Source organism: Pelobates fuscus, chromosome 3 (genome assembly GCF_036172605.1).
Source record: "Pelobates fuscus isolate aPelFus1 chromosome 3, aPelFus1.pri, whole genome shotgun sequence".
NCBI classification, from domain to species: domain Eukaryota; kingdom Metazoa; phylum Chordata; class Amphibia; order Anura; family Pelobatidae; genus Pelobates; species Pelobates fuscus.
In genome coordinates, this window is record NC_086319.1 from 277,005,322 (window position 1) to 277,030,500 (window position 25,179).

At 40.3% G+C, this 25,179-nt stretch overlaps 1 protein-coding gene across 1 annotated transcript; it reads left to right on the top strand.

The window, feature by feature from the left end:
- Positions 1–5,945: 5,945 nt before the first annotated feature.
- STARD7 (StAR related lipid transfer domain containing 7) lies at positions 5,946–15,654 on the top strand. Its single transcript, XM_063448620.1, has 8 exons — positions 5,946–6,231; positions 7,651–7,811; positions 8,056–8,105; positions 8,185–8,295; positions 8,804–8,886; positions 9,927–10,026; positions 13,967–14,051; positions 14,344–15,654. The coding sequence occupies exons 1-8, from the start codon at positions 5,993–5,995 to the stop codon at positions 14,511–14,513; spliced, it is 999 nt and encodes a 332-aa protein (XP_063304690.1). The 5' UTR covers positions 5,946–5,992; the 3' UTR covers positions 14,514–15,654.
- Positions 15,655–25,179: the final 9,525 nt, after the last annotated feature.

Below are 25,179 nucleotides of genomic sequence, written 5' to 3' on the forward strand. Positions count from 1 at the left end.
ACCTCTCCCTCCCCCCCCAATTTCCTTCCTCTCCCCCCCATCAAATTTCCTCCCTTCCTCTCCCCCCCCACTCCCTCAAATTTCCTCCCTCTCCCCCCCACTCATTCAAATTCCCTCCCTCTCCCCCCCACTCATTCAAATTCACCCCCACTCCCTCAAATTTCCTCCCTTCCCTCCCTCTCCCCCCCACTCATTCATATTTCCTCCCTCCCCCCCCTCAAATTTCCTCCTTTCCCTCTCCCCCCCCTCATTCAAATCCCCCCCCACTCCCTCAAATTTCCTCCCTTCCCTCTCCCCCCCACCCCCACCCTCACTCACTCAAATTTCCTGACACCCGGCGGGCGCGCGAGGGAGCACTCTCCTCTGAGTGCTTCCTCTTCAGCTCCCTCGCGCGCCGCGTACTGATGCCGGAGCCGGAAGATGACGTCATCTTCCGGCTCCGGCATCAGTACGGTGCGCGAGGGAGCTGAAGAGGAAGCACTCAGAGGAGAGTGCTCCCTCGCGCGCCCGCCGGGTGTCAGCAGGGCCAGCCTCTGGGGGGCCCTGAGGTGACCGGCTGCTGGGCCCCCCAGGAGAAGAGGCTGGCCCAGTGGGAACATACCGGGTCGCAGGGCCCCCTGCGACCCGGTATGTTCCCACTGAATGTGGGGCCCGGACGACCTGAGCAGTCCGGGCCCCCCAGGACCGCCGGGCCCATGACAACCGTTGCGGTTGTCATGCCCTGATGGCGGCCCTGGGTATGGCAGCCCAGAAATGAAAATGAACCCCACCATGGCATACCATTTGAAAAAGTAGACAACCCAGGGTATTCAAAATGGGGTATGTCCAGTCTTTTGTAGTAGCAGTGTCACAAACACTGGCCAAAATTAGCATTATTATTTGTTATTTAAACAAAAACTGCACTTTTACTGGTGATATCATCGTTGTGATAAGTTTTACTTTTTTAAAAACACTCATGTTTGTGTTCGGCAAAGTCTCCAGAGTATAACAATAACCCCCATGTACAGGTTTTATGGTGTTTTGGAAAGTTACAGGGTTAAATATAGGTCTTGCCCAATTCAGTTTGCCAGATTTGGTTTGCAGTTTGCCAGATTGGTTAGCCCAGAAATTTAAATTAACCTCATCATGGCATACCATTTTCAAATATAGACAACCCAGGGTATTCAAAATGGGGTATGTCCAGTCTTTTGTAGTAGCCACGAATGCTGGCAAAAATAAACTAAATTTGCTGGACTTTCTGCCTGGGTTGTCAGGCAGGTTCCTTGAATTATAATTAATAAAATTACTTAATTATATAAAAATAGTAGATAAATATACACTTTGAATATATATATATATACTTATATATATATATATATATATACACACAGACACACATATTATAATATATATATACACACAGACACACATATTATAATATTTATTATTTTATATATATATATATAAAATTCGAAGTGCATTTTGATATTTTTATATATATATATATATAATTCAAAGTGTATTTTGATATATATATATATATATAATATCAAGATACGCTTATGATATTACATATATTTTAAAAATATATATATATTTTATGTATATTATTTATTATTATATGTATAATATATTATAAGTTAATTAAATCATCTGATTAATATATTATACATAATACATATATAATTTCATTCTAAGTGTGCTTTGCTATTAATATATAGATTAATACCAAAATACAGTAAAATGAATATATGTATAATATGCTAATCAAGCATTTTAATTAATTTATAATATATTATACATGTATAATATATTATTATACTGTGTGATTATAACTTTTTAAAGTCTAGTTAATGGAAGAGTCTAGTTCATGGGTCGTCAACCTGGTCCCTACCGCCCACTAGTGGAAGTTTCAGGATTCCAGGTGGGCGGTATGGATTTTTTAATTTTGAGAGATTGGGTGAGTGGGCGGGCAGGTGCGAGACGGCGATACCCCTGTGACCGGGTACCGCCATCCCCACCTGCGGCCCAGGCCCGCGCGGCAAACCGCCTGGGCCGCATATGGAGGGGTCCATCGGGTGGCCCATTCTGTCAGGGCCACCCGATGGATGTGGATTGTTAGGGGGCCTGGTCAGCGCTTTACAGCGCGACCGGGCCCCCTGTGATTACATCATCTCTGCTGGGAGGAAGGGATTCCCCGGTCACTCCTCCCAGCATTCAGAGAGCCCACGCGGGAGGAAGGAGGAGGAGGGAGTCAGAGTGGGAACTCTGACACCCATCCACCTGAGCCACCACTGGACCCCAGGGAAAGTCACCCTCCTGCACCTTAAAGGTAGGAAACAGGAGGGTGACTTAGATATAATGTGTGTGTTTGTTTGTGTATGTGTCTTTGTATGTATGCGTGTGTCTTTGTATGTGTCTTGTCTGTGTGTGTGTGTGTGTGTCTGTCTGTATATATGTGTGTCTTGTATTTGTATGTATGTGTTGTGTGTGTTTGTATGTCTTGTGTGTGTCTGTCTGTATGTATGTGTTTGTATGTGTGTCTTTGTATGTGTCTTGTGTGTGTGTGTGTGTGTGTGGTGTGTGTCTGTCTGTATATATGTGTGTATGGGTTGTGTGTGTATGTGTCTTTGTATGTATGTGTGTCTTGTGTCTGTCTGTATGTGTGAAAATCGAATCAGATATCATATCTTGCAGCATCAACCTCAAGGATCTCATTAATCACTAGTAAAGGTAATTTCAATTTACTTTATTTTCTCATTAAACTTTATAAAGTTAAAAACATTATAAACATGCATTAAAGGAACACTATAGTGACCAAATTACTTTAGCTAAATAAAGCAGTTTAATTGTATAGATCATTCCCCTGCAATTTCACTGCTCAATTCACTGTCATTTAGGAGTTAAATAACTCTGTTTCTGTTTATGCAGCCCTAGCCACACCTCCCCTGGTTATGATTGACAGAGCCTACATGAACAAAAAAACTGGTTTCACTTTCAAACAGATGTAATTTACCTTAAATAATTGTATCTCAATCTCTAAATTGAACTTTAATCACATACAGGAGGCTCTTGCAGGGTCTAGCAAGCTATTAACATAGCAGGGGATAAGAAAATCTTAATTAAAGGGAAACTCCAGTGCCAGGAAAACGATCCATTTTCCTGGCACTGGAGGGTCCCTCTCCCTGCCACCCACCAATCCCCAGTTACTGAAGGGGTGAAAACCCTTTCAGTCACTTACCTGAGGCAGCGGCGATGTCCCTCGCTGCTGTCTCCTCCTCCGTGACGCTCCTCCTCTGTATTGCGTCGGCCGGTGGGTGAGACTGGTTCCAGACGTACTTTCCCATTGCTTGTCTCAGGGTGGTAAAGAAAGGTCTGGGAATAGTGACAGGGAGTGCCTGCATAAGGTAAAGCAGGCGCGGGAGAAAATCCATTTTTATGACTTGGATCCTGCCTAACCAGGATATGTGCGGGTACGCCCAATCTGACAGGTCTCGTCTGAATCTATCTAATAGGGGGGCAAAGTTTTCCCTGTATAGGTCTTTGTTTTTCTTGGTCAGCCATGTACCTAGATATTGGATCCTATGGTCTGCCCATTGGAACGTGTGGCTCTGTCTCAGTGGTACGGCCCTGGCCTCGGGTACGCTAACATTCAGGACTTGGACTTTGAGGTTGGATATTGCTCCGTATTCCCTAAACGCTTTCAGGATGTTCGGTAGTGTGACCTCTGGGTTGGTGACAAAGAACAGGAGATCATCGGCATACTCCGCTATCTTATGCTGTGTGCCTCCCTTTGTGGAAGGGCTTGGGTGCCAGCACGAATAGTAGGGGGAATAGGGGGCATCCCTGCCTCGTGCCGTTGTGTATCGTCAGCTCCTGTGTCACTGCTCCGTTGACGACGACATGTGCTGTGGGTCCGTCGTACAGTGCCTCAATCCAGCTCCTGAAGTGTGGTCCCAGTCCTATGTGTGTCAGTGTATGGAACATATATTGCCAGTCAACTCTGTCGAAGGCCTTCTCCGCATCCGTGGACAGCAAGAGAAGGCCTCCGTCGTCTCCTCCCCGACCGTGTATAAGGGTCAATGCCCTTACCGTATTGTCTCTTTCCTCCCGGCCCATGACAAATCCCACCTGGTCCGGGTGTATCAAGTATGGGATGTGGGTTTGGAGGCGCATGGCCAGGATTTTCGCCAGCAATTTAACATCACAGTTGATGAGTGAAATCGGTCGAAAATTACCGCAGTGTTCCCTATCTTTGTCGCCTTTTGGAATGAGTGTGATGTGTGCTGTCAGTGACTGTTTAGGGAGGCGGTGGCCCTCACATAGTGCGTTTAGTGCGTGTAGCAGGGGGGCATAGAGGTGTTCAGCAAATGTTTTATAGTACCTCAGCGGTAAACCGTCTGGGCCTGGGCTTGTGCCTTGTTTTGTCATTTTGATGTCCAGAGTCAGTTCTTCCATTAAGATGGGTTCGTCCAGATGGTTGGCGGCGTCTATGTCTATCGTCGGGAGGGGATGTGCTGTCAAGTATTTAATGATTTTCTCTCGGAGGCTGGCTTTCGCCTTGTCCGATTGGGGTTGTGGGAGGGCGTATAGGTCTGAGTAGTATCCTCGTATTATGTCTAAAATTTTAGAGGGTAGGCGCTGCAGGGTGCCTTTTGTGTCTCTCATTTTGTCAATGTTGTCTGTCTCTTTTTGGCTAATTTATGTAAGAGAAGTTTTAGTTTAATAATTGGATGTAACTGTGGTAATGTAGGTGTAATTTTCGTATTCTCTGTATACGTATGGAATACGTCATTTGTTCTATATAATAGTCTTTGTTCTCTTGTAAACGTGTGCTCAGTCGGGTATTCCAAGACTATTGTCTGACTGAGACTTTGCAGCTGCTCAATAATAAATAGCCTTTGTTCTTCAACGACCTGTGTCTGGAGTCCTTTGGAGTGTCCTTGTTTCATACCTGACCCGAGTTGATACCACAAAAATGCCATGCAGAACTTAAAAAAATAACAAAATATCAAGTTCTTTAAATTTTATTCATATTAAATGTTTCAAATATAAATATTTTAAATGACATAAAAGACCAATTTCACCCAAACAAAATGATATATAATACGCGTGGGTGCATTCAATATGAAAGAGGTGAATTACGGTTAAACAGACATACAGCGCAAATTCCAGGTTTTGTTTTGATCAGAACGTGTACAATTGACTCCGTCCTTAAGGGGTTAATGCAATACAGCATGTGCAAGGGATTGATGCTATGGTGCTAAAGACAGTAGGCAGGTGTGACACCCCCCTCCCACCCCCATTAAAATGCAGGGCATATAAAAACATGCATGTTTCAGGCTTTCAACAGGTGTGAAGAGAGAGATCCATTGTAGTTGTGCATGCAGCCTGAACATGCCACAGGTAAAAGCTGGAGACATCTCACTCAGCAAATGTGAAATATGACCTTTAGACTAAAGGCTGATACCTGCAGGAGTTGTTGCAAACCCCTGTAGTTATAGGATACTGTCAGCAGGGAAACCAGTAACAGGGTACCATTAGCAGAGTGATTATGGTGCCTTTGCATCCTGTCAGTAGCATCAAAGTTAAGGCTGTGGTGAGTACAAGTGTTACCAGTCATCAACCTGTGAAAAGTAATTGCAGATAAGAAAACACGCACCCACATAAATTGACTCAGTTATCATTGGTCTCCACATACAAACCACTTTAATCCATAAATAAACTTTATTGCTCTCCTTATGTCTCCTGACAGCTGACCCCTATCACTCATTGCCACCTGCAACATGGCCGCCAGATCACGTGTTCTGTCACATTACCCGCACGCTGTGGCTTGCCCTTGAACTGGCGCGGGGTGGATGATGCGCTGTGTAGTAGAACTCTGTCCCTGACAGATCGGAATCCCAGCCAATCAGAGCCCTCCTCTCGAATAATCCAGCCAATCGCGGAGAAGGGGGTGTCTAGCGCCGCGGCCTGCGCTGTGAGTGGCGTGGGTCTAGCCAGGGCGGCCAGGATGTGGCAGCGGGCACGGAGAGGGCTCACGGCGGGGGTTCTGGGTTGGCTCCGCTCCCGCCTGCCGCTATTATACCAGTATGGACGGGCTCAGCCGTGGAGAGGGGAGTGCGGCGCCCGGGCACTCATCCGAGGCTTCCGCTACAAACCGCGGCCGGGGAGGACGGGCAGGCTGCTCGCAGCACTCACCGGGGCCTTCCTGTGGGAGGACGAAAGAGTCCGGGAGGACGAGATACTCCGGTATTACACTGCGAGCAGAGCATGGCGCCACGGAATATGGGGGCGCTATGCCCATTGTAATGCGTGCATTGCACTCTATGGCATGAGTTCCATGTGTCAATGGGTGCACAGATAGTGATCCCATCAGCTCGAGCAGTCTTCTGACATTAATCCCATCAGCTGGATGGTGGGAGTTGCAGTCTACTGCAGACTTTAATCCCATCAGCTGGATGGTGGGAGTTGCAGTCTACTGCAGACTTTAATCCCATCAGCTGGATGGTGGGAGTTGCAGTCTACTGGAGACATTAATCCCTTTAGCTGGATGGTGGGAGTTGCAGTCTACTGGAGACTTTAATCCCATCAGCTGGATGGTGGGAGTTGCAGTCTACTGGATACTTTAATCCCATCAGCTGGATGGTGGGAGTTGCAGTCTACTGGAGACTTTAATCCCATCGGATGGATGGTGGGAGTTGCAGTCTACTGGAGACTTTAATCCCATCGGCTGGATGGTGGGAGTTGCAGTCTACTGGAGACTTTAAAACCCATCGGCTGGATGGTGGGAGTTGCAGTCTACTGGAGACTTTAATCCCATCGGCTGGATGGTGGGAGTTGCAGTCTACTGGAGACTTTAATCCCATCGGCTGGATGGTGGGAGTTGCAGTCTACTGGAGACTTTAATCCCATCGGCTGGATGGTGGGAGTTGCAGTCTACTGGAGATTTTAATCCCATCGGCTGGATGGTGGGAGTTGCAGTCTACTGGAGACTTTAATCCCATCGGCTGGATGGTGGGAGTTGCAGTCTACTGGAGATTTTAATCCCATCGGCTGGATGGTGGGAGTTGCAGTCTACTGGAGACTTTAATCCCATCGGCTGGATGGTGGGAGTTGCAGTCTACTGGAGACTTTAATCCCATCGGCTGGATGGTGGGAGTTGCAGTCTACTGGAGACTTTAATCCCATTGGCTGGATGGTGGGAGTTGCAGTCTACTGACATTAAAACAATTGGCTGGATGGTGAGAGTTGCAGCCTTGCCGATTCAGGGCTGGAGCAGTCCAACCCATTCATGTTACCCTTGACTGGTCCAGATTTGTGCTCTTTGAGACCCATGTGCTCAGTTTGTCCTCTGAGTAGTCATGTGTACATGACTTTTACTTGGCTTATTTGGCTAGCTCTTTAAATAAAGAAAAAATAGTTATGTGGCCCTTTTTTAAAATGTATTGTAGTACATAACAAAATTCTGAAAAATAACTTCATTAGAATATTCCAAATATATAAAGTCCTCCATTGCACTTGGGCAGTAACACTGCAGAAAATAATTGAGGAAGTTGCCTGAGCCTTGCTATGACTTGGGTGCCAATGATAGGAAGTGACATTGCTATGTTTTTTAGATGTCTAAAAAGTATTTTTCATCAAACACCACCTTTCTTCATTTGCCTGCAGGTCAGCTGAAGAAATGAAACACATGCAGTTTATAACTCGTATGTTTCAGGGACAGACTGTAGCATATGACGAGGATCAAGGATGGGAGCTTGTGATGGATAAAAAGGACTTTAGGTTATGGAGGCGCCCAATTGAGGGCACCCACCTTTACCAATACAGAGGTAATGCATGCAATAATTTAACTTAAGCCATTTTAATGTTTCACGCCCAAGCCCATTTTTAATATCTGGCATTGTACATATTGGTTGGTTAATGATACAAATGTGCCTTCCTTCTGTTTCATTTTATTAAATGCAAGATTATGGTCAAATAATGTTATTTGGGAAATAGAATAATTGCTATAGCAATAGCAGGTTATTGATATTGTGTGTTTAGTAGTATCTAATTTTCCTTTTCTCTCTGCAGTATTTGGTTCATATGCAGACGTCACTCCTCGTCAATTCTTTAATGTCCAGGTAGGTGTTTAATTGACTTCAGACACCATCTAGACTATAAAGTTTTGACAAAGCTAATGTAGGGTTCTTTCACCCACAGTTAGATACAGAATACCGCAAGAAATGGGATGCACTAGTCATTAAACTGGAAGTTATTGAAAGAGATACCATGTCTGGATCTGAAGTTATTCACTGGGTCACTCATTTTCCTGTAAGTCTTACTACATTTGTGTATGCCTTCAATTAATAATAAGGAATACCAGTTTCATAAAAAAAAAAATAAAACAAATTGAAACCAACTTTTTGCATATATGAAAGGGCAAAGGGAGGTAGTAACAGATGGCATTCAGGGTATGTGAATGTTGGAAGTTTAGTGAAGACATTTATTAAAGGGTAAAGAATTTGTCTTGTTGGTGGGGTGCAATGTCCGTGTTTGTTTGCAGAAAGTAACAATTTAAAAGGACACTCCAAGCACTGACACAGTTTACATGCATTTTTTCAGGTGTCTACTTCATTCAGTTTCTGGGATTCTACCTCCCACATTAGTTATTATTATTTCAGCTTTCTAAAATGTAGTTTAATGAATTTAATTGGAATCAATTTGCTTTCTGCTTTGGCCCATATTTGGACTGGAGTGTTAAATTAAAGAAGGGGAACAAGTACTATTAACTTCTTTTAATGCGGCAATCTAATATTAAATCATTTATCTGTTTTAACAGTATCCTATGTATTCCCGGGATTATGTCTATGTACGGAAGTTTCATGTTGATCATGAGAATAACGTAATGGTTCTGGTGTCTCGGTAACTATTTAACAGTTTTGTGGTTTGTTTGGTTTGTTTATTATATTTTATTGGAAATAAGGCTGTGGAAACCCTGGCTGTTACTTGCAAAAACTGTTTCAGATTTTAAATTTAATTTGGGTATGTTAACCTTGTCAAGGTGGAAATGTTTATTAATCACATCCTAAGATTATATATGGTGCATATCTTAAAACAATAAGTTACAGGCCTCTCTGAACACAAAGGAATGTGTTTTATCAGTTCCTTGTAATGGTAAATAGCTAAGTAATCTCTCTGGCACTAATCTGGGATCAGTCATTAACATGTGTTTAGAGCAAATGTATGTTATCTTCTTTAATGGAAGCAGTCACATTAACACGTTAAACCATATTTACTGGTATGAAAGATTTTCTAAATCATTGAACATGCATCAGCATGATTTGCATGTTAGTTGAGATGTGGATTTATTTTCTATTCATGCATTTACACAGTGCCATCTATAGAAATTGTGTTGCCCTGTCCAAGATGGTGTTAGGAGAAGAGTTTAGTTCTTTACTGAATATATTTTGAGTGTCTTAGTGGAAATGAGTGCCACTCATGCATGCAAATACAGTATTGAGGACTTGCATTAATATACACTGACGTCCTCCCGTCAATACTAAATCTCTATAAGTTAAATCCTGAAAGAAAATGCATTGGCACTCCTATGCAGGGGACAATAGGAGTTGGATGAAATTAATTACCCTATTCCTGGTATAAGGGACCTTAAACCAGAAAGGAAGTGGGTCTAATCTGGAGGAGGAAATAGAAATGTGAAACTCTCTTTTTAATATAGGAACTATTGTACTGGAAAAATCCTCATTAAAATGTCCCTTTTCAAAATCCCACTTTATCCCACACACTTTCTTGTGGACAGTTAGAATCAGTCATTGATGACTTACTCATGCAAAACAACTAAAAAATGGGATGGCTGTTGTGGTTTTAGTTTTTCTTATTTTAGTTTTTGGTTATTGCATTTTTACTCCAAACATCATTAAATTTTGTTCATCTTGGCTTTGCAGAGCGGTTGACCACCCAGATGTCCCAGAGTCGCCAGACTATGTGCGGGTTCGCAACTATCAGTCTCAGATGGTTATCACACCGCACACTACATTTGATGAGGTATGACATTGACATCTCGTTCTTTGTTGGTCTGATTATAGTGTTTGTTTTTATGTTTTTGGTTTTTCCTACAATTTAAACATTTAAAAGAGACACTATTGTCACCAGAAAAACTACAGCTTATTGGATTTTTTTCTGGTGAGTAGAATCATCACCTTCAGGCTTTTTTTCTGTAAACACTGTCTTCTCAGAGAAAAGGCAGTGTTTACATTACAGCCTAGTCATAACTTCACTGGCCACTCCTCAGATGGCTGTTAGAGATCCTTCCTGGGTCATGGCTGCCTAAAATGCATCCAAACATTCAGTGTCTCCTTCCTCTGCATGCAGACACGGAACTTACCTCATAGAGATTAATTGATTCAATTAATTTCTATGAGGAGATGCTGATTGCCCAGGGCTCTGTTTGAATTGTGCTGGCTCTGCCCCTGATCTGCCTCTTTGTCAGTCTCAGCCAATCCTATAGGGAAGCACTGTGGTTGGATCAGGCTACCACTTCTGATGTCAGTTGACAGCTTTTTCTGAGGCAAACAGCATGCAGAGTTACAGATTCAGGCTTGAATACAAGTAAGATTTTACTATATTTATGGAGGCATGAGGGGCAAGATGGTGGTTTTAACACTACAGGGTCGGGGTTTGTGTTCCTGACCCTATAGTATTTCTTTAATGTAATTGTTCTGGTGTCTATAGCATGTCCCTGTTGGCATTTTGCTGTAAACACTAATTTTCATAGAAAAATCAATGCCTTCATTGCTCCACAGGGACACCTCCAGTGGCAGTCACTCAGACGGTGAGTGACTCTAGAAGTGCTTCCTGCATTGGTGTTGCACTGATGTACACCGTCTCCACACTCTGCATGGAGATGCTGATCTTTCCCCATGGAGATGCATTGATTCAGTGCATCTCTATGAAAAGATGCTGATTGGCCAGGGCGGTGTTTGGCTTCACCCCCCCCTGAACTGCCTCCTTGGCTGAGATCAGAATTGACAATCTCAGCTAATCTAATGCTTTCCAATGGGAAAGCATTGGATTGGCTGAGATCGTCCGTTTTGATGTCAGCCAAGAAGGCGGATCGGGGAAGGAGCCAGCAGACCAGTACGAAGCTGGGGAAAAAAGGTGAGTTTTACAGCTAATTAAAGGGACTCTCCAGTGCCAGGAAAACAAACAGTTTTCCTGGCACTGCAGGTCCCCTCTCCCTCCCACCCCCTATTCCAAGTTGCTGAAGGGGTTAAAACCCCTTCAGTGACTTATCTGTATCCAGTGCCGTTGTCCCTCGGTGCTGGTTCAGGTTCCGCCCACGCTCCTACCCCGCCAACGTCAACATATTTTTTTATATTTTGTTTAATGTCATCGAGAACAATAAGATTGTTATTTGCAGAAACCACTTTCATTTTACTTTTTTTTTTTTTTTTTTTTTTCATAAAACCTATCTATTTATAAAATATTTTACCAGGATGGATACATTGAGATTTCTCTCGTTTTCAAGTATGTCCATTGCATTGTTACAGTAGGATACAATATTACAAAATATATATACATACACACATTTAATATATAACGGGTAATAAATATATCCAGAAATAAGGTATACCAATTATACCAAACAAGGGGAGCCCTTTGGTACAGTGACAGTCTTGAAAAACTTGAATGTACATATAAAAGGAAACACAAAAAAATATAGTGCAGATGTTCCAAAAATGGATAATTGGTAGTAAGTAATGAATGAAACCACTCACATGGACAGGAGCCTATATGGTATTGGCTCCGTAAAAGGATCCTTTATGCTCTTAGGGCAGCAACACACCCCTTTATCCCAGGTAGTATCCCTCCAGGAGGATACAACGAGAAGAAAAGCAGAAAAACAACTGTGTAGAATTGCACATACTATAATGGTATTATGAGATATAAATAGTTGTGCTCACCTTCTGCAGAGCCCTGAAATCCCGGCTCTGAGGTTGATAAACAATGTGCTACTTTAGAGGGGGAATAGCACTCTCCCCAATGGAGTTCCTGATGGCTAGAAAGGACTTTGGACTAAAGTATAAAATAGTAAATATACATTTATTAACAATGCATTAAAAACAAAATAAATGGGTACTTGGAAAGTAAAAAGATCCAATAAAAGTCCAGAATAATCAGCTATTCTGGACTTTTTATTGGATCTTTTTACTTTCTAAGTACCCATTTATTTATTTTTTAATGCATTGTTAATAAATGTATATTTACTATTTTATACCTTTCTAGCCATCAGGAACTCCATTGGGGAGAGTGCTATTCCCCCTCTAAAGTAGCACATTGTTTATCAACCTCAGAGACGGGATTTCAGGGCTCTGCAGAAGGTGAGCACAACTATTTATATCTCATAATACCATTATAGTATGTGCAATTCGACACAGTTGTTTTTCTGCTTTTCTTCTCGTTGTATCCTCCTGGAGGGATACTACCTGGGATAAAGGGGTGTGTTGCTGCCCTAAGAGCATAAAGGATCCTTTTACGGAGCCAATACCATATAGGCTCCTGTCCATGTGAGTGGTTTCATTCATTACTTACTACCAATTATCCATTTTTGGAACATCTGCACTATATTTTTTTGTTTTGTTTCCTTTTATATGTACATTCAAGTTTTTCAAGACTGTCACTGTACCAAAGGGGTGAGTAAACCCCTCTACTGTTTAGAGCGCTCCACTTGTTTGGTTTAATTTGTATACCTTATTTCTGTATATTTGTTTTTTATTGTGGGTAAGGGGTATTCCACTTTTAGTGTTGAGCAGCTTTTACATTTTGGGCACTGTAAAGAAACACTTTCTAAATCTTTTATTGAGGTAGTTTTCTCTATTGATTAATAATAAATATATTCAACCATGATCGGTGCATTCTGTGCTGAGGTATATTGCCATAGATCTCTTAAAAGATTTTAGTATATTCAGGGACTTAATTATCATTGTCATTTCTAAGTTTGAGATAAAATTAAAATGACCTCCTACAGGGTCTGCTAGGAATGCAAAAATGTCTAATCACTTCTAGAATGTGTTTGGACATTTGTAAAAGAAATTATAAGCACTCTGTAAAATGTAGTTTGCTACCGTTTTTTATGCATTATGGTATTAAAAATCATATTCAAAACAGTAAAAATCCGTTTTAAAATATTATAATGAAAAGATACTTTTTGATTTTCATAACTTTCTCCAAATCAACGTCTGAAACCAATAATTGCTTATCCTGTTCTTCCCAATATTTTCTGCAGTTAAATTTAGTTTCTTTTCTGGGGAAAAAAAACTAATATATGCCTTGTCAGTAAGCTGTGTTCATGTTTATATGTTTTTATGGAAGACTACAGCATGACTTCAGGCTGTCAAGCTAGGAAAGAGATTACAAGTTATATGAAGGTGTGCATGCTATGTTAGATATTGTACTCACCAAGTAATGCATTTCTTCCTGAATTCAGTGAGGTCATTGCACCACCAACTTGCAACAAACATAAGCGGTGGTAATGGTGTTTGCAGAATATATTCAGCTACATTTACTACTTGTGAGGGGAGGTTTTCCAAGGCACAAACAGATGCTGTTCTTGAGCAAAGCGCTAAATAAAGAGCAATCACCTTGGAAACCAATAGAGATGGTATCTTAACATTTAGCTCTTTTTAACTAAAATGGCTCCTGTTTTGCCTTGGCAAATCTCCCCTTGGTGTCATAGCTAGCCTAACTCCACAACACTGGGACATTGTCCTATCTAAACACATTTAATTCCTTTTTAATCCTGCAATGGTGCCAAAAACACATTACGCTTACCAGATGCAAACAATGTCGCGACTGCTAATACTTTATATTTGGGGGTGCTTTTGGCCAACACCACTAAACCATGAACTGTAGCTAGGAACTCCTGCCTTATATATTCAGATTAGGTTAATCTTGATTTAATTTGAAATAATTCTTCTTTCCTTAGAATGGCTTTGATTATTTGCTGACTTACAGTGACAACCCACAGACAGCGTTCCCTCGCTATTGTGTTAATTGGATGGTGTCGAGTGGTAAGTCATTGTAAAGTGTTTTGTTTGAAATGGGTCACATGCATGTGGCAATGCATTCAAGACTTTGCTAGGCAATATTTGAAAGATACGGTTTGCTGTAGTGTTATTGAATGGGTATTTTAAAAGATTTGCATTATACCTGTGCCTAGTGCCTATTTATATAGCCATGCTCTATTTAGTGTGTAAATGTGTGCTTGTATGCTACAATATCTTATGTTTACCTTTGTATATTACATAATGCAGACATGAAATTGCTTTTTGATACTAGATACATCTCGCTCATTTTCCACAGGGATGCCGGATTTTCTGGACAAGCTACACCTAGCGACTTTGAGAGCCAAGAACATGGAGATTAAAGTGAAAGACTACATCTCTTTACGACCTCCGGACTGTGATGGCAGGGCTAGCCCTGAACGAAAGTCCAGTGTTACAAATCCTCCTGCACAAATGGAATATGCCTAAAGGGTACTTTCATCCCTTTTTCTACTCCTGACATAAGGCAAGGTCACATGTTTGTGACAGACTGAAGAAATCCAGCTAAGGACTGACTGCTGCCAACTTTCATCCCATACTGGAATAAAGTGGTTTCCTTATAGGATTAATTTACCTCTGTATTAACAGGTGTAAACTCCAGAATGACTATTGGACTTTAAATGATAGTCCCAGCATGAAAGGGTGGGGGCTGAAGTGGGCATTAAGGGCAACAGCAGTTAGCAGGATTTGTTATTCCTTGTTAGGTTTGTGTGTGGAAGATTCTGCATGTGAAATGAGTCAGACAAGGGCCATGTCAAAATTGATCTGCTTTTATATAGGGTACGCATATAATTTAACTGTCTAAAAGTATTGTTTTGCACCAAGGCTTGTTTGGGGGCAATGTTTCTGTTTATTTTCACCCGTTTTTATTTGTGTTTGTTTTTTAAACAAGCAGCTGGATTGTTTACACCTATTTGTATATTTACCAATATTTTCAGACCTATGCTGTGACGGGTGACAACTTTGCCATCGTCAAGGCAACATATACTTGTCTTGTTAAGTGCCTTGACTGCTGGCCTATTCATCTTTTTTTTTTTTTTTTTTTTCTTGATATGAAGAAATCATTTGATTATGTAAACTAGTAGAACAACATTTGAGTACTGGGATTATAGGCTTTAATGTCATTGATGATAATAGCTTGCAGTAAAAATGACATGGGGTGTATTTATTAAAATTGGTACCATGTGTAGGTATAAATAGATCAGCCTTTAGTAACCAGGACATGATTATAACACTTCAAATCTGGTTTCCCAAGAACAACGATAGATACTGCATCTCAAATGTTATACTAGCGATTTTTGAAGTCGTACACCAGATATTTTCAACTCACTGTACTTATGCATATGTCCTAAATTGTAATGTTTATCACTATGGATAGTGGAATATTCTAAGAATCTCTTCACTAAGCCACAGATAGTAAAGCAGCTAAACCTAGTCAGCACAAGGTGCAAAACAAATAACTCATGCAAAAATAGCATTATGGTACTTCTTTCTAAAGTAACCGAAACTACTATATGTTGTGATGGCCACACTGCAGTCCGTTGATGGAATAAATGCAAGTCTTGGAAGATTTCAGCCTCTATGTTATTATCACTGTGTTCCATACACAATCCTAGAATGTGTGCAGCCAAGCTTGTTCCACTGGGATTGAGCTACGTGCATTGAAGAAGATTTAATTACACACCTTAGTCCAATGACGTCCCCTTTAAGGAAGTTCCATTATGCTAATAAAACAATCCATATTATATTATTATATTAGTGATAAGTAGTGCCCACAGCTGTTGAATAAAAAAAATAAAATAAAAAATCTCTCTATATGGGGGGATCAGATATCTTAGCCCAAGTTAAAAATGTCTTCTGCAAAGGCAAGCTCGAAATGTTAGGAACACAACTCTTAAAACGCCTAACTAGGTTTTGCAGATTATTTTTTTAAATGTCCCCAGTCCTGTTTAATGTAACTGAATGTCTGCAGGAATTTTAAGGGACACTCCAGACTAGTCGACTCCCCCACATACATTTCTTAATTACATAGATGATGTATTACAAGTGCAAATAATGTAAATCTACTCCCCCGGATATGCAACTACTGTAGTGAGCTTTCTCTAGAACTGTATGTTGCAATGCCAATTCTGTTCCTGTAGCATCCAATATTAGCGATGAGCATTGCAAAGGATTTGTATCAGCTGTATTAAAACTGTTGTTTATCTACTAAAAGCTGTACAACCTGTAACTTCATTGATTTAAAAACGAAAGAACCCATGATTTGTTTAATTAACGTCATAGTTATAGATGAAGCTAATTGTGGGCTTTACTGCTCCGAATTATACAAATATACTTGATGAAATCAGTTACAGCTGTATTTTTGGAACAGACAGGTAAAGAGTGGGGGTGGATAGAAAAGGTGAACCCAGCATGATGAAATTAAACTTAATGTGTTGCATAGTAATCTATGTTGTAAAAAAAAGATTCCAGTCCATTAAGTTAAACCTTTTATACACTTCTTTTATTTTGTCATGCATGTGGGAATATGGAGCCTATATCTTAAGTTTCCTTTAACCCCTTAAGGACACATGACATGTGTGACATGTCATGATTCCCTTTTATTCCAGAAGTTTGGTCCTTAAGGGGTTAAGAAAGAGCCAGTACCAGTCCAGTTGTATAGGTTATCGTTGCAAAAGATCAGAATTTTGTTGTTGTAGTTCTTTGTAATTTCCTTTTTTCAGGTATGGTTTACGTAGTTTTTTTTTTGTTTGTTCCCCCCCCCCACACACTTGGCCCACTCTACCCAAGGATCACAATCTTGGCCTTAATATTGTCATTGACTTGTTTTCATTATAAGCAGTAGAAATTGTAACCTTGTACTATTGTTGAAGCTGTGGATTGTAACTTCTAACTATACCATGTCTGCCTGCAACTGCATTTTTTTTTTTTCAATTTGAGATGAGGGAATAGCTGCATGACACCTGTTTTACATTCTTCATGCGGACCGTAGGGAATTATTTAAAAGCGCATTATCCAGCAGGTGGCTAGTTAATTCCAATGCCAGCTAACTACCATATGAACACTGCAGTGTGTTTTGTAAGAGAGGCGTGCGTTAACTAAGCTTTATTTTTGATTCCATTCCTGTTTTAATAGGCAAGCTCCTTAACCATTTGCTCTGCTCAAATGTTCCACATTCAAAACCCACACTTTGGGTGGGGGGGAAATCACGTTGCTTAATGCATGAACATTTGCTTAAAGCTGCAATTTTCCCTAAAAAGCATTTTGAGAGACTAGTAATAATTTCCTGAAAATAACAGCACTTAAAACATGGCTTTTACATTTTATTTAATTTTTTTGCAGTTTTTATGTTTTTTTTAAGAGGTTCATCTTATTACTTCCCTCACCAATTAACAACTTTTAACGGACCAGTGCTCTGAAAAAAGTCTGTTTATTGGGTGCGTGAAACCATTTTGAAAATTCATAGTTCTGCACAGTGGAGAGGTTAAGCGACCTATGTAACTTTTTAAGGCGGTCTTTAATTTGTTTTCCCTCCATTATCCTTGACAATGCAAGGAGGTGAAACTAATCCATGATTAACAGTACTTTACGTTCATATCAATCCTTTGATGGATCTGATCTTTTAATCATTGGTTTCCATTTTGTGTTTGCACTACTTGGCATTGGGACATCCCAATCATATGATGTTACATTTGTGCTAATGGCATCTTTCGTATCAAATCAAACTAATGTGATTAAAATATTTTTAAAAATATTGAAAGAGTTGGCCATGTTTTTTTTTTTTTAATTCTTTATTTATATCAAGGTTAAACACCATTAACTAAAGATACAATGACAAATGTATATCAGCGTGGACAGATTCATGAGCCAAGACATGCGTAGAAAACTGTGTACAGGAGGAGACAGAAGGCCGTGGCATCTTTGATGATAGCGATAGCATGTTGTCCATGAAACGTCCATATTGAGGCATGGTGTCCAACCAATTTTTGAAATTATAAAATCGAAGCTAGTCAAAAAAGAACGGCTATAGCACTTGAGATACATTGTGTCCGAAATGAGGTATACATGTTCGCATAACTTTCGATGTTATAAGAACCTCGTCCAGCCCCGATGATGGGGACGCCCAGTGATGTAATTGCATATACCTAAAGAAGGTCTCCAGGTATTAGCGCCCTCTACCAATCAGGGCAAGGCCATAGCTAAGGTGAAAACGGATAAGAGTATGGAGCCATTCAGAGTATTAGCAGCAGAGAAAGAAAAAGAAAGGAGACATAGTCAAGAGGTAGGGAAACCGAGGTAAAAGAGAGTACAGGAAGGAAAAAAAGGGGGTCAGAAGGGGGGGGGGAGGAGGGCGGGGAGGTAGTACACTCGTGTCCCCTATCAGTGCCCTATAAGACAGTACACTTACTCAAGACCTTGCTAAATTGTTCCTGGTATAGATTAGTACATTTCCCAACAGGCTGGCCCCATCTTGGAGGCCTCCCGTTGGAAATCCCAGTGTTCCCCCGCGAGGGGACAGGTCAAGGAGGTGTTCAGCTCCCGAGAGTGCTAGAAAGGGGGGTGCCCAGTCCGTGCGTCTTAGTCACCCACGCCACAAAATCCATGGCGCCCAAATTTTGAAGTCGTGCCTCTGACCTTTGCTGTAAGTTTATCCATAAGGAAAGTGTCTTTAATCTTTTGTATCACTATGCGAAGTGGGTGGGGTGGATGTTTGAAGCCAAACCTGTGCCAGGGCCCTCCTCGCCGCCAGATTCACCTTATGTACCAGCTTCTGTTTGGATCTGGTCCAGTCCTCTAAAGGTCTGGCCAGAAGGAACACCCACGGGTCCAGCTTAATCTCCCTACCAAAGATATCCTTCAGTAAATTCATCACCTGTCTCCAAAATTTTTGGGCCTCAGGACATTCCCACCACATGTGCAGGTTAAGTACCTTTGTGTCCACACCCCCTCCAGCACAAGTCCGTAGTCAATCTATGCATTCTAAAAAGTTTTACCGGTGTGGTGTACCACCTAAACATGGTTTTATAAGCTTGTTCCTGCATGGAGACACAAATGGAAGAAGTCGCAGCTGCCCCAAATCTCCTGCCAATCGACCCCCTCCAGTTCCTCACCAAGATCAGCTTCCCATTGAGCTATTTAAGTAAGCTCCCCCATTCTGATGTGGATGTAGTTAGATGTGCATATAAAGCCGTTATGAGGCCCCTTGGGAATCTTTCTTTAAGGCACATGGTTTCGAAGAAAGTGAGTGGCTGCAACGCGCAAGTTCTAATCTCCGGGGCCTGTGCATAATCTCTAAGCTGGAGATATCTAAAGAAATCTGAAGGGCGTAGAGCAGCCCTGGTTTTTAATTCTTCAAATTGAAGAAGTGAGCCGCCTTCATACAAATGGCATAAGCGTTGGACTCCCGTGCCTTCTATACCCTTGAAGTCCCTAGCGTCTAATCCTGGGGTGAACGCTTTGTTCCTCAGATAGGGAGTTAGCGGGGACAATCGGGAGGATAGCCCGTATTTGATTGACGCAGCGTCCCATATTTTTATCGAATTCGCTATGGCTGGACAATCGACACGTGGTGTCGGTCTATGGTCCAGAGGGACCCACATGGCGAACTGGGGCATGTCAGGTCCCATGAGAGACTACTCTAAATCCACCCATCTTCTCTCATCCGGAGGAGAGTGCCAATGTGCTATTTGTGTTAGCTGGGCTGCTAAATAATAGAAATAAAAATTGTGCAATCCCAGGCCCCCCCCTCGATTTCGCTCTGTACAGGATGTTGCGGGAGACCCTTTGTCTCTTGTTCTGCCATATGAATTTCCCTACCGCCTGCTGGAGTGTACCCAGGTCGAACCGGGAGGGCCTGAAATAGGAATAATACCGGGGGAGGGGTGATGACGTGACAACGCACGCCGGTCACGTCCCGCGGAAGGTGAGGGGAAAAGCCGCGAAAAAGATAAGGAAGCCGCGAGGTACCTGAGGCCGAGGGTCCATGGTGGTAGCTGGCGGTAGCTGGCGACGGACGAGTGGACACGCTGCTGACAGTGTCCAGATAGCACAGGAGAGTCTCCGGTGGCATAGAGATCCAGGACAGTGAAGACTGAAGTTAGTGTCGATGCAGTAAAGGGGAACGAACGTGCAGATATACGTGGTGGACGGACAGACGAGCAATTCGGAACATCCAGCACGGCAGCAAGCCTAAAAAATGGCATAAATAACAGGAAGAAGACAGCCTAACTGCAAGTATATAAAAAGCATATAAACAAGCTGAATAATGTTTGCATAATCAACAGAAAACTGCCATTCTATCCCTTTCACCGGCATAATGAACGTATACTTGATAAATACTTGATATATACAGATATATAGACTTACTGAAAACTCCACCAATAGGAGTGTGCAAAGGTTCCAAACTAATTTCAGCAGATATATACTGATACATAGACCTAATGAAAACTCCATTAACAGGAGCGTGGAAAGGCTCCAAATTAATCCCGGTTGAGAGATTCGTCCCCTTTGGAGATATGTGTCTAACCTATTATTATTATTGAAAATTCCGTTAACAGGAGCGAGCAAAGGCTCCAAACGAATTTTGGCTGAGAGAGTTATCTCTTCTGGATAAGTGTGTTTAACCTAATAGAAATCCATAAAATAGCTAAGACGGATTAAAAAAAAAAAATGGAATAACGTAGAATATATGGAATAGTATGGAATATCTTTAAGTCCCATTGTATACGTTCAAAATAGACATTCAAGAGGGAAAATTACTATTTTGTAAATGTCCTGGAGCTATCTGGCGATCTGTGGGTTATTTGGATAAAATATAATTTTTTCTTTCTAAATGCTCTAATGTTCACTTGCTGAATGTTAAGATAATTGGAGCTTAAGAATAAAACGCCAGAGAAAAATTGAAAGCCGTGGAACGCCGTGAGACCCTAGTCCTTGAATCCAAGATATTGGACACAATCAAGCGAAAGAAAGATGGAACAATCAAATAAAAAACTTTTTTTTTTTTTTTGATACATACTTTTTGATACATACTACCCTGCTCTTATTAATTCCATACAAGAAAGTGCAATAATGGCAAACAAAAAAAGTGAACTTAAGCTGGGAAACAAAAGAGAAAAAAAACTCGACCAAAGAAATGAAAAAAGACTTTCAAACTATTTCTCACCCCAAGATAAGGAGAAGGCAGAAAGAAGAAATAGTATAAATGGAGCAGCCCAACCCATAATGCAACCTATAATACAAACAAACCCCGAGCATGAAATGTCGGACTCTCTAAGTAAAGACGCTGGCCTGATTGGAAAAGATCTCTTGAATGAATGCTTACAAGCGCAACTAGAAAACATAAAGAAAGAGATACATCTAATGATGGGGGATTTTAAAACACAGAGAGCCAAAATAATGGGCAGAATAAATCTAATGGAAGACAAAATGGATCATATAAAATTACAACAAGGTTTAAATGAAGAAAGAATTATACAGATGGAAAAAAAAATGGCGTTAATGGAAGCCAAGATTTCGGATAACGAAGATAGAGCAAGGAGAAACAACATCAGAATAAGAGGAATCCAAGAAGAAGTGACTTCAGGAGGACTTGATGAATTCCTAAAAGAGTTTTGTAAATTTTTGGGGGTCCAGCAGATTAATAGCCAATATTGCACGGAAAGAATACATAGAATCCCAAACCCAAGCAATATTCCAGCCCAGCAACCAAGAGACGTCATTGCAGCTCTAAACTCATATAGACTTAAACAAGAAATTATGAGGGCAATGAGATCCAAATCCCTACAGGACTCTAAATATGAATCCATCAAAATATTTAATGACCTATCTAGAAGTACCAGAATGGCTAGAAAAAATGTTACATCATGCACTGTTAAATTGAGAGAAATGGGAATTAAGTATATTTGGTTGTTCCCAGTTGGATTAAGATTCATGTATGGAGAAAAAGTGGAAATGTTTAGAGAAGCTCAGAGTATGCAAAAATGGATTCAGGAAACCTTTAAATAATAGATGTATGGGTCTACATTAGACTTCCCCCTCCCTCTCCCCATGAATAGGGGTCGGGAAGAGGTAACTCTAAGAAGCCCTATAAAGGTTTTTTCTTTTTTTCTTTTTTTTTTTTTTGTGTGTCTTTCCCCTCTATCGTTTTCCCCTGAAGAGAGATTATGGTTGGAGGGAAATATAATGGTAACACTGATAAGCAGTCTATACAAAGACGCGTTTTGAAACAAAGAATAAGAAAATTAGGAAAGTAGGGTAGCTAATATAATTTTTTCTACAGAAATTAACACGAGGTGAATTGAACTGAGATAAACACAATTAGAGAAACAGAAAATCATATGGTTAAATAATTCACATAAATATAAAAGAATACATAGAAAGAAAGGAAATAGAGAGGAAGAGGATGAGTAAGACAAAGGGGGTTAGAAGTGAAGGAATATAAGATACTTTTGAATATCACACAAATAAATGATAGTAGTTCCAGGTAAAAAGAAGTGAAATTCAAAGGAGGGGAGCAATTGAGAACTGAAAGAATAGATATTATTAGTATAAATAGTAAGGGAGAAGGGTAAGGAAATTAAATAAATAATAAACAGAGAGAGTTTATCACACTTTAAGTAAATAATATTGGACATGAGCACTAAAGATAAATAATACAGGGGAAAAGAGAGAGGAGAGAGAAGGAATCTAGGTAAAGAATGTAAAGCAAATGTTTTTTGTTTTTGTTTTTTTTCTTTCATATTATTATCCTCGCTTGAACTCAGGGTAACTCGCAGATTTCTTATACGTTTGACAGAAGTGTTAGTATATCCCATCACCTAACCATATAGGGTGGTTAATCTGTAAATTTCTTCCCTCCTGACACACAGGGGGAAGGAACGCAGGGATATTTATGGCTCCTATGGGAAAGGAACCATTTATTTTAATGTTAAATGTAGGGGTGCAATGTCTTGTATGTTATGTTATTTTTTGGTTGTCCAGACTGAGGGGAAAGGGGTCAGATAGAATTAAGTTATGCTTAGAATAGCATCTCTGAATGTAAGGGGGTTAAATACACCGCAGAAAAGAGTTATCCTCACCGATTTTATTAGGAAGGAGTCAATACACATATGTGGAATACAAGAGTCACACTGGCTAAAAAATGACAAAGATAGGTTTGGCTCAAAAGAATTTCCACATATATTTAGGTCCTCTATGCCCAAGAACAAGAAAAGAGGAGTAGCAATTATAATTTCTGCGAAGATAGATTTTAAGTTAATTCACCAAGTTCCAGATGACGAAGGAAGGACTCTCATAATAATTGGAGAGATAAACAATCAGAGATACACAATTGTAAATCTATATGCGCCCAATAAAGCTCCCATAAGGTTTTTAAATAAACTGGTGAATAAAGTCGAAAAAATTAAACAAGGGAAAATAATATATATGGGTGATTTCAACTGTATACTAGACCCTGATATGGACAGAAATAAATAAAAAAAAAATGAGAACAAGGGACAGTTAGAACAATCCTCCCAAAAGTTTAACGAGGTAATTAAAAAGGCAGGCCTTATGGATATTTGGCGCATATGGCATCCTATGGAAAGGGATTATACTTGTTTTTCCTTCCCGCATCAGGTATATTCAAGAATAGATTACATATTGACAGAAATAAACATTGTTAGAAGGGTCAAGAAAATTCTGATCACTAATATCCCATGGTCAGATCATAATGCTCTAATTCTAGAAATCAAAGAAGAATTTGTTAAAACTAGATCTAACTGGAGATTGAATGAATACTTGTTAAAAAAAAAAACCAAAATGTGGACACAATACAAAAGGCTATAGAAGATTATTTCAGAGAAAATAATAATTCTGAGATCTCCTTATCTACGCTCTGGTGTGCGTTTAAATGTACAATCAGGGGAAGCTTTATAAAAATGGGCACAGAGGAAAAAAAAAGAAACTTACAAAACTTGGCACAACTTTATATAGATCATGATAGATTGGAAAAACAGAATAAAAAAAAAATATCGTTTGAAATAAGTAAAGAATTAAAAAAAATAAAAGAGAGTATTAATAATATATTGATAAACAAATCCAACCTTGCGTTAGAACGTTTAAGAAGAAACTGGTACTATAAAGGGAATAAAGCGGATAAACTACTAACAAATAGATTAAAAAAGGAAAAAATAAAAAAATTTATTTCTAAATTAAAAATAAACGGAGAAGAAGTAGTCTTGTCGCCAGAGAAGATCGGTAATGCATTTCAAAAGTATTACGCAGAACTATATAATCTACCCGGGGGAAATAGTACTGATGATATTTCCAAATTCTTTACAGAACTCAAACTCCCGTGCATAACAGAGGCTCAACTGGAAGTATTAAATGAACCTGTCTTACAAAATGAAGTAGAATCTGCAATTAAAAAATTAAAATCAAAAAAAGCACCAGGACCTGATGGGTTTAGTAACTGCTTTTATAGAACCTTTAGGGGTAATATAATAGAACCACTTACCAAACTATTTAATGACTTTATGTCATACGGAAATATCCCCAGCGAACTGTTAAAGGCCCACATAGTTCCAATTCCAAAGCCTGGGAAAAATTTGGAATTAGTAATAAATTATAGACCTATTTCATTACTTAACAGTGATATTAAAATCTACTCTTCTGTTTTAGCAGACAGGTTATCTAATGTAATAACAAGTATTATTCATCAGGACCAGGTGGGGTTTATATCCAGTAGAGCCCCAACTTCTAATATTAGGAGATTGATAGATGTGGCAGATCTGGCAACCAGACACAAGATCCCCCTCCTTGCCCTGTCATTAGATGCCGAAAAGGCCTTTGACAGGGTAAGGTGGGAGTTTCTGGAGAAAGCCCTATCTGGCTTTGGAATTCAAGGTAATATCACCAGGGCTATCATGGCTTTATATACAACTCCAACGGCTAGGGTAGTGGGAAGCGGATTTTCTTCCGAATGGTTCCAGTTAACAAATGGAACAAGACAGGGTTGTCCCCTGTCCCCACTATTATACCTGATTAGTCTTGAACCATTAGCACACAAAATCAGAGCTGATGACTCTATAAAAGGAATAGAACTAGAGAAGGA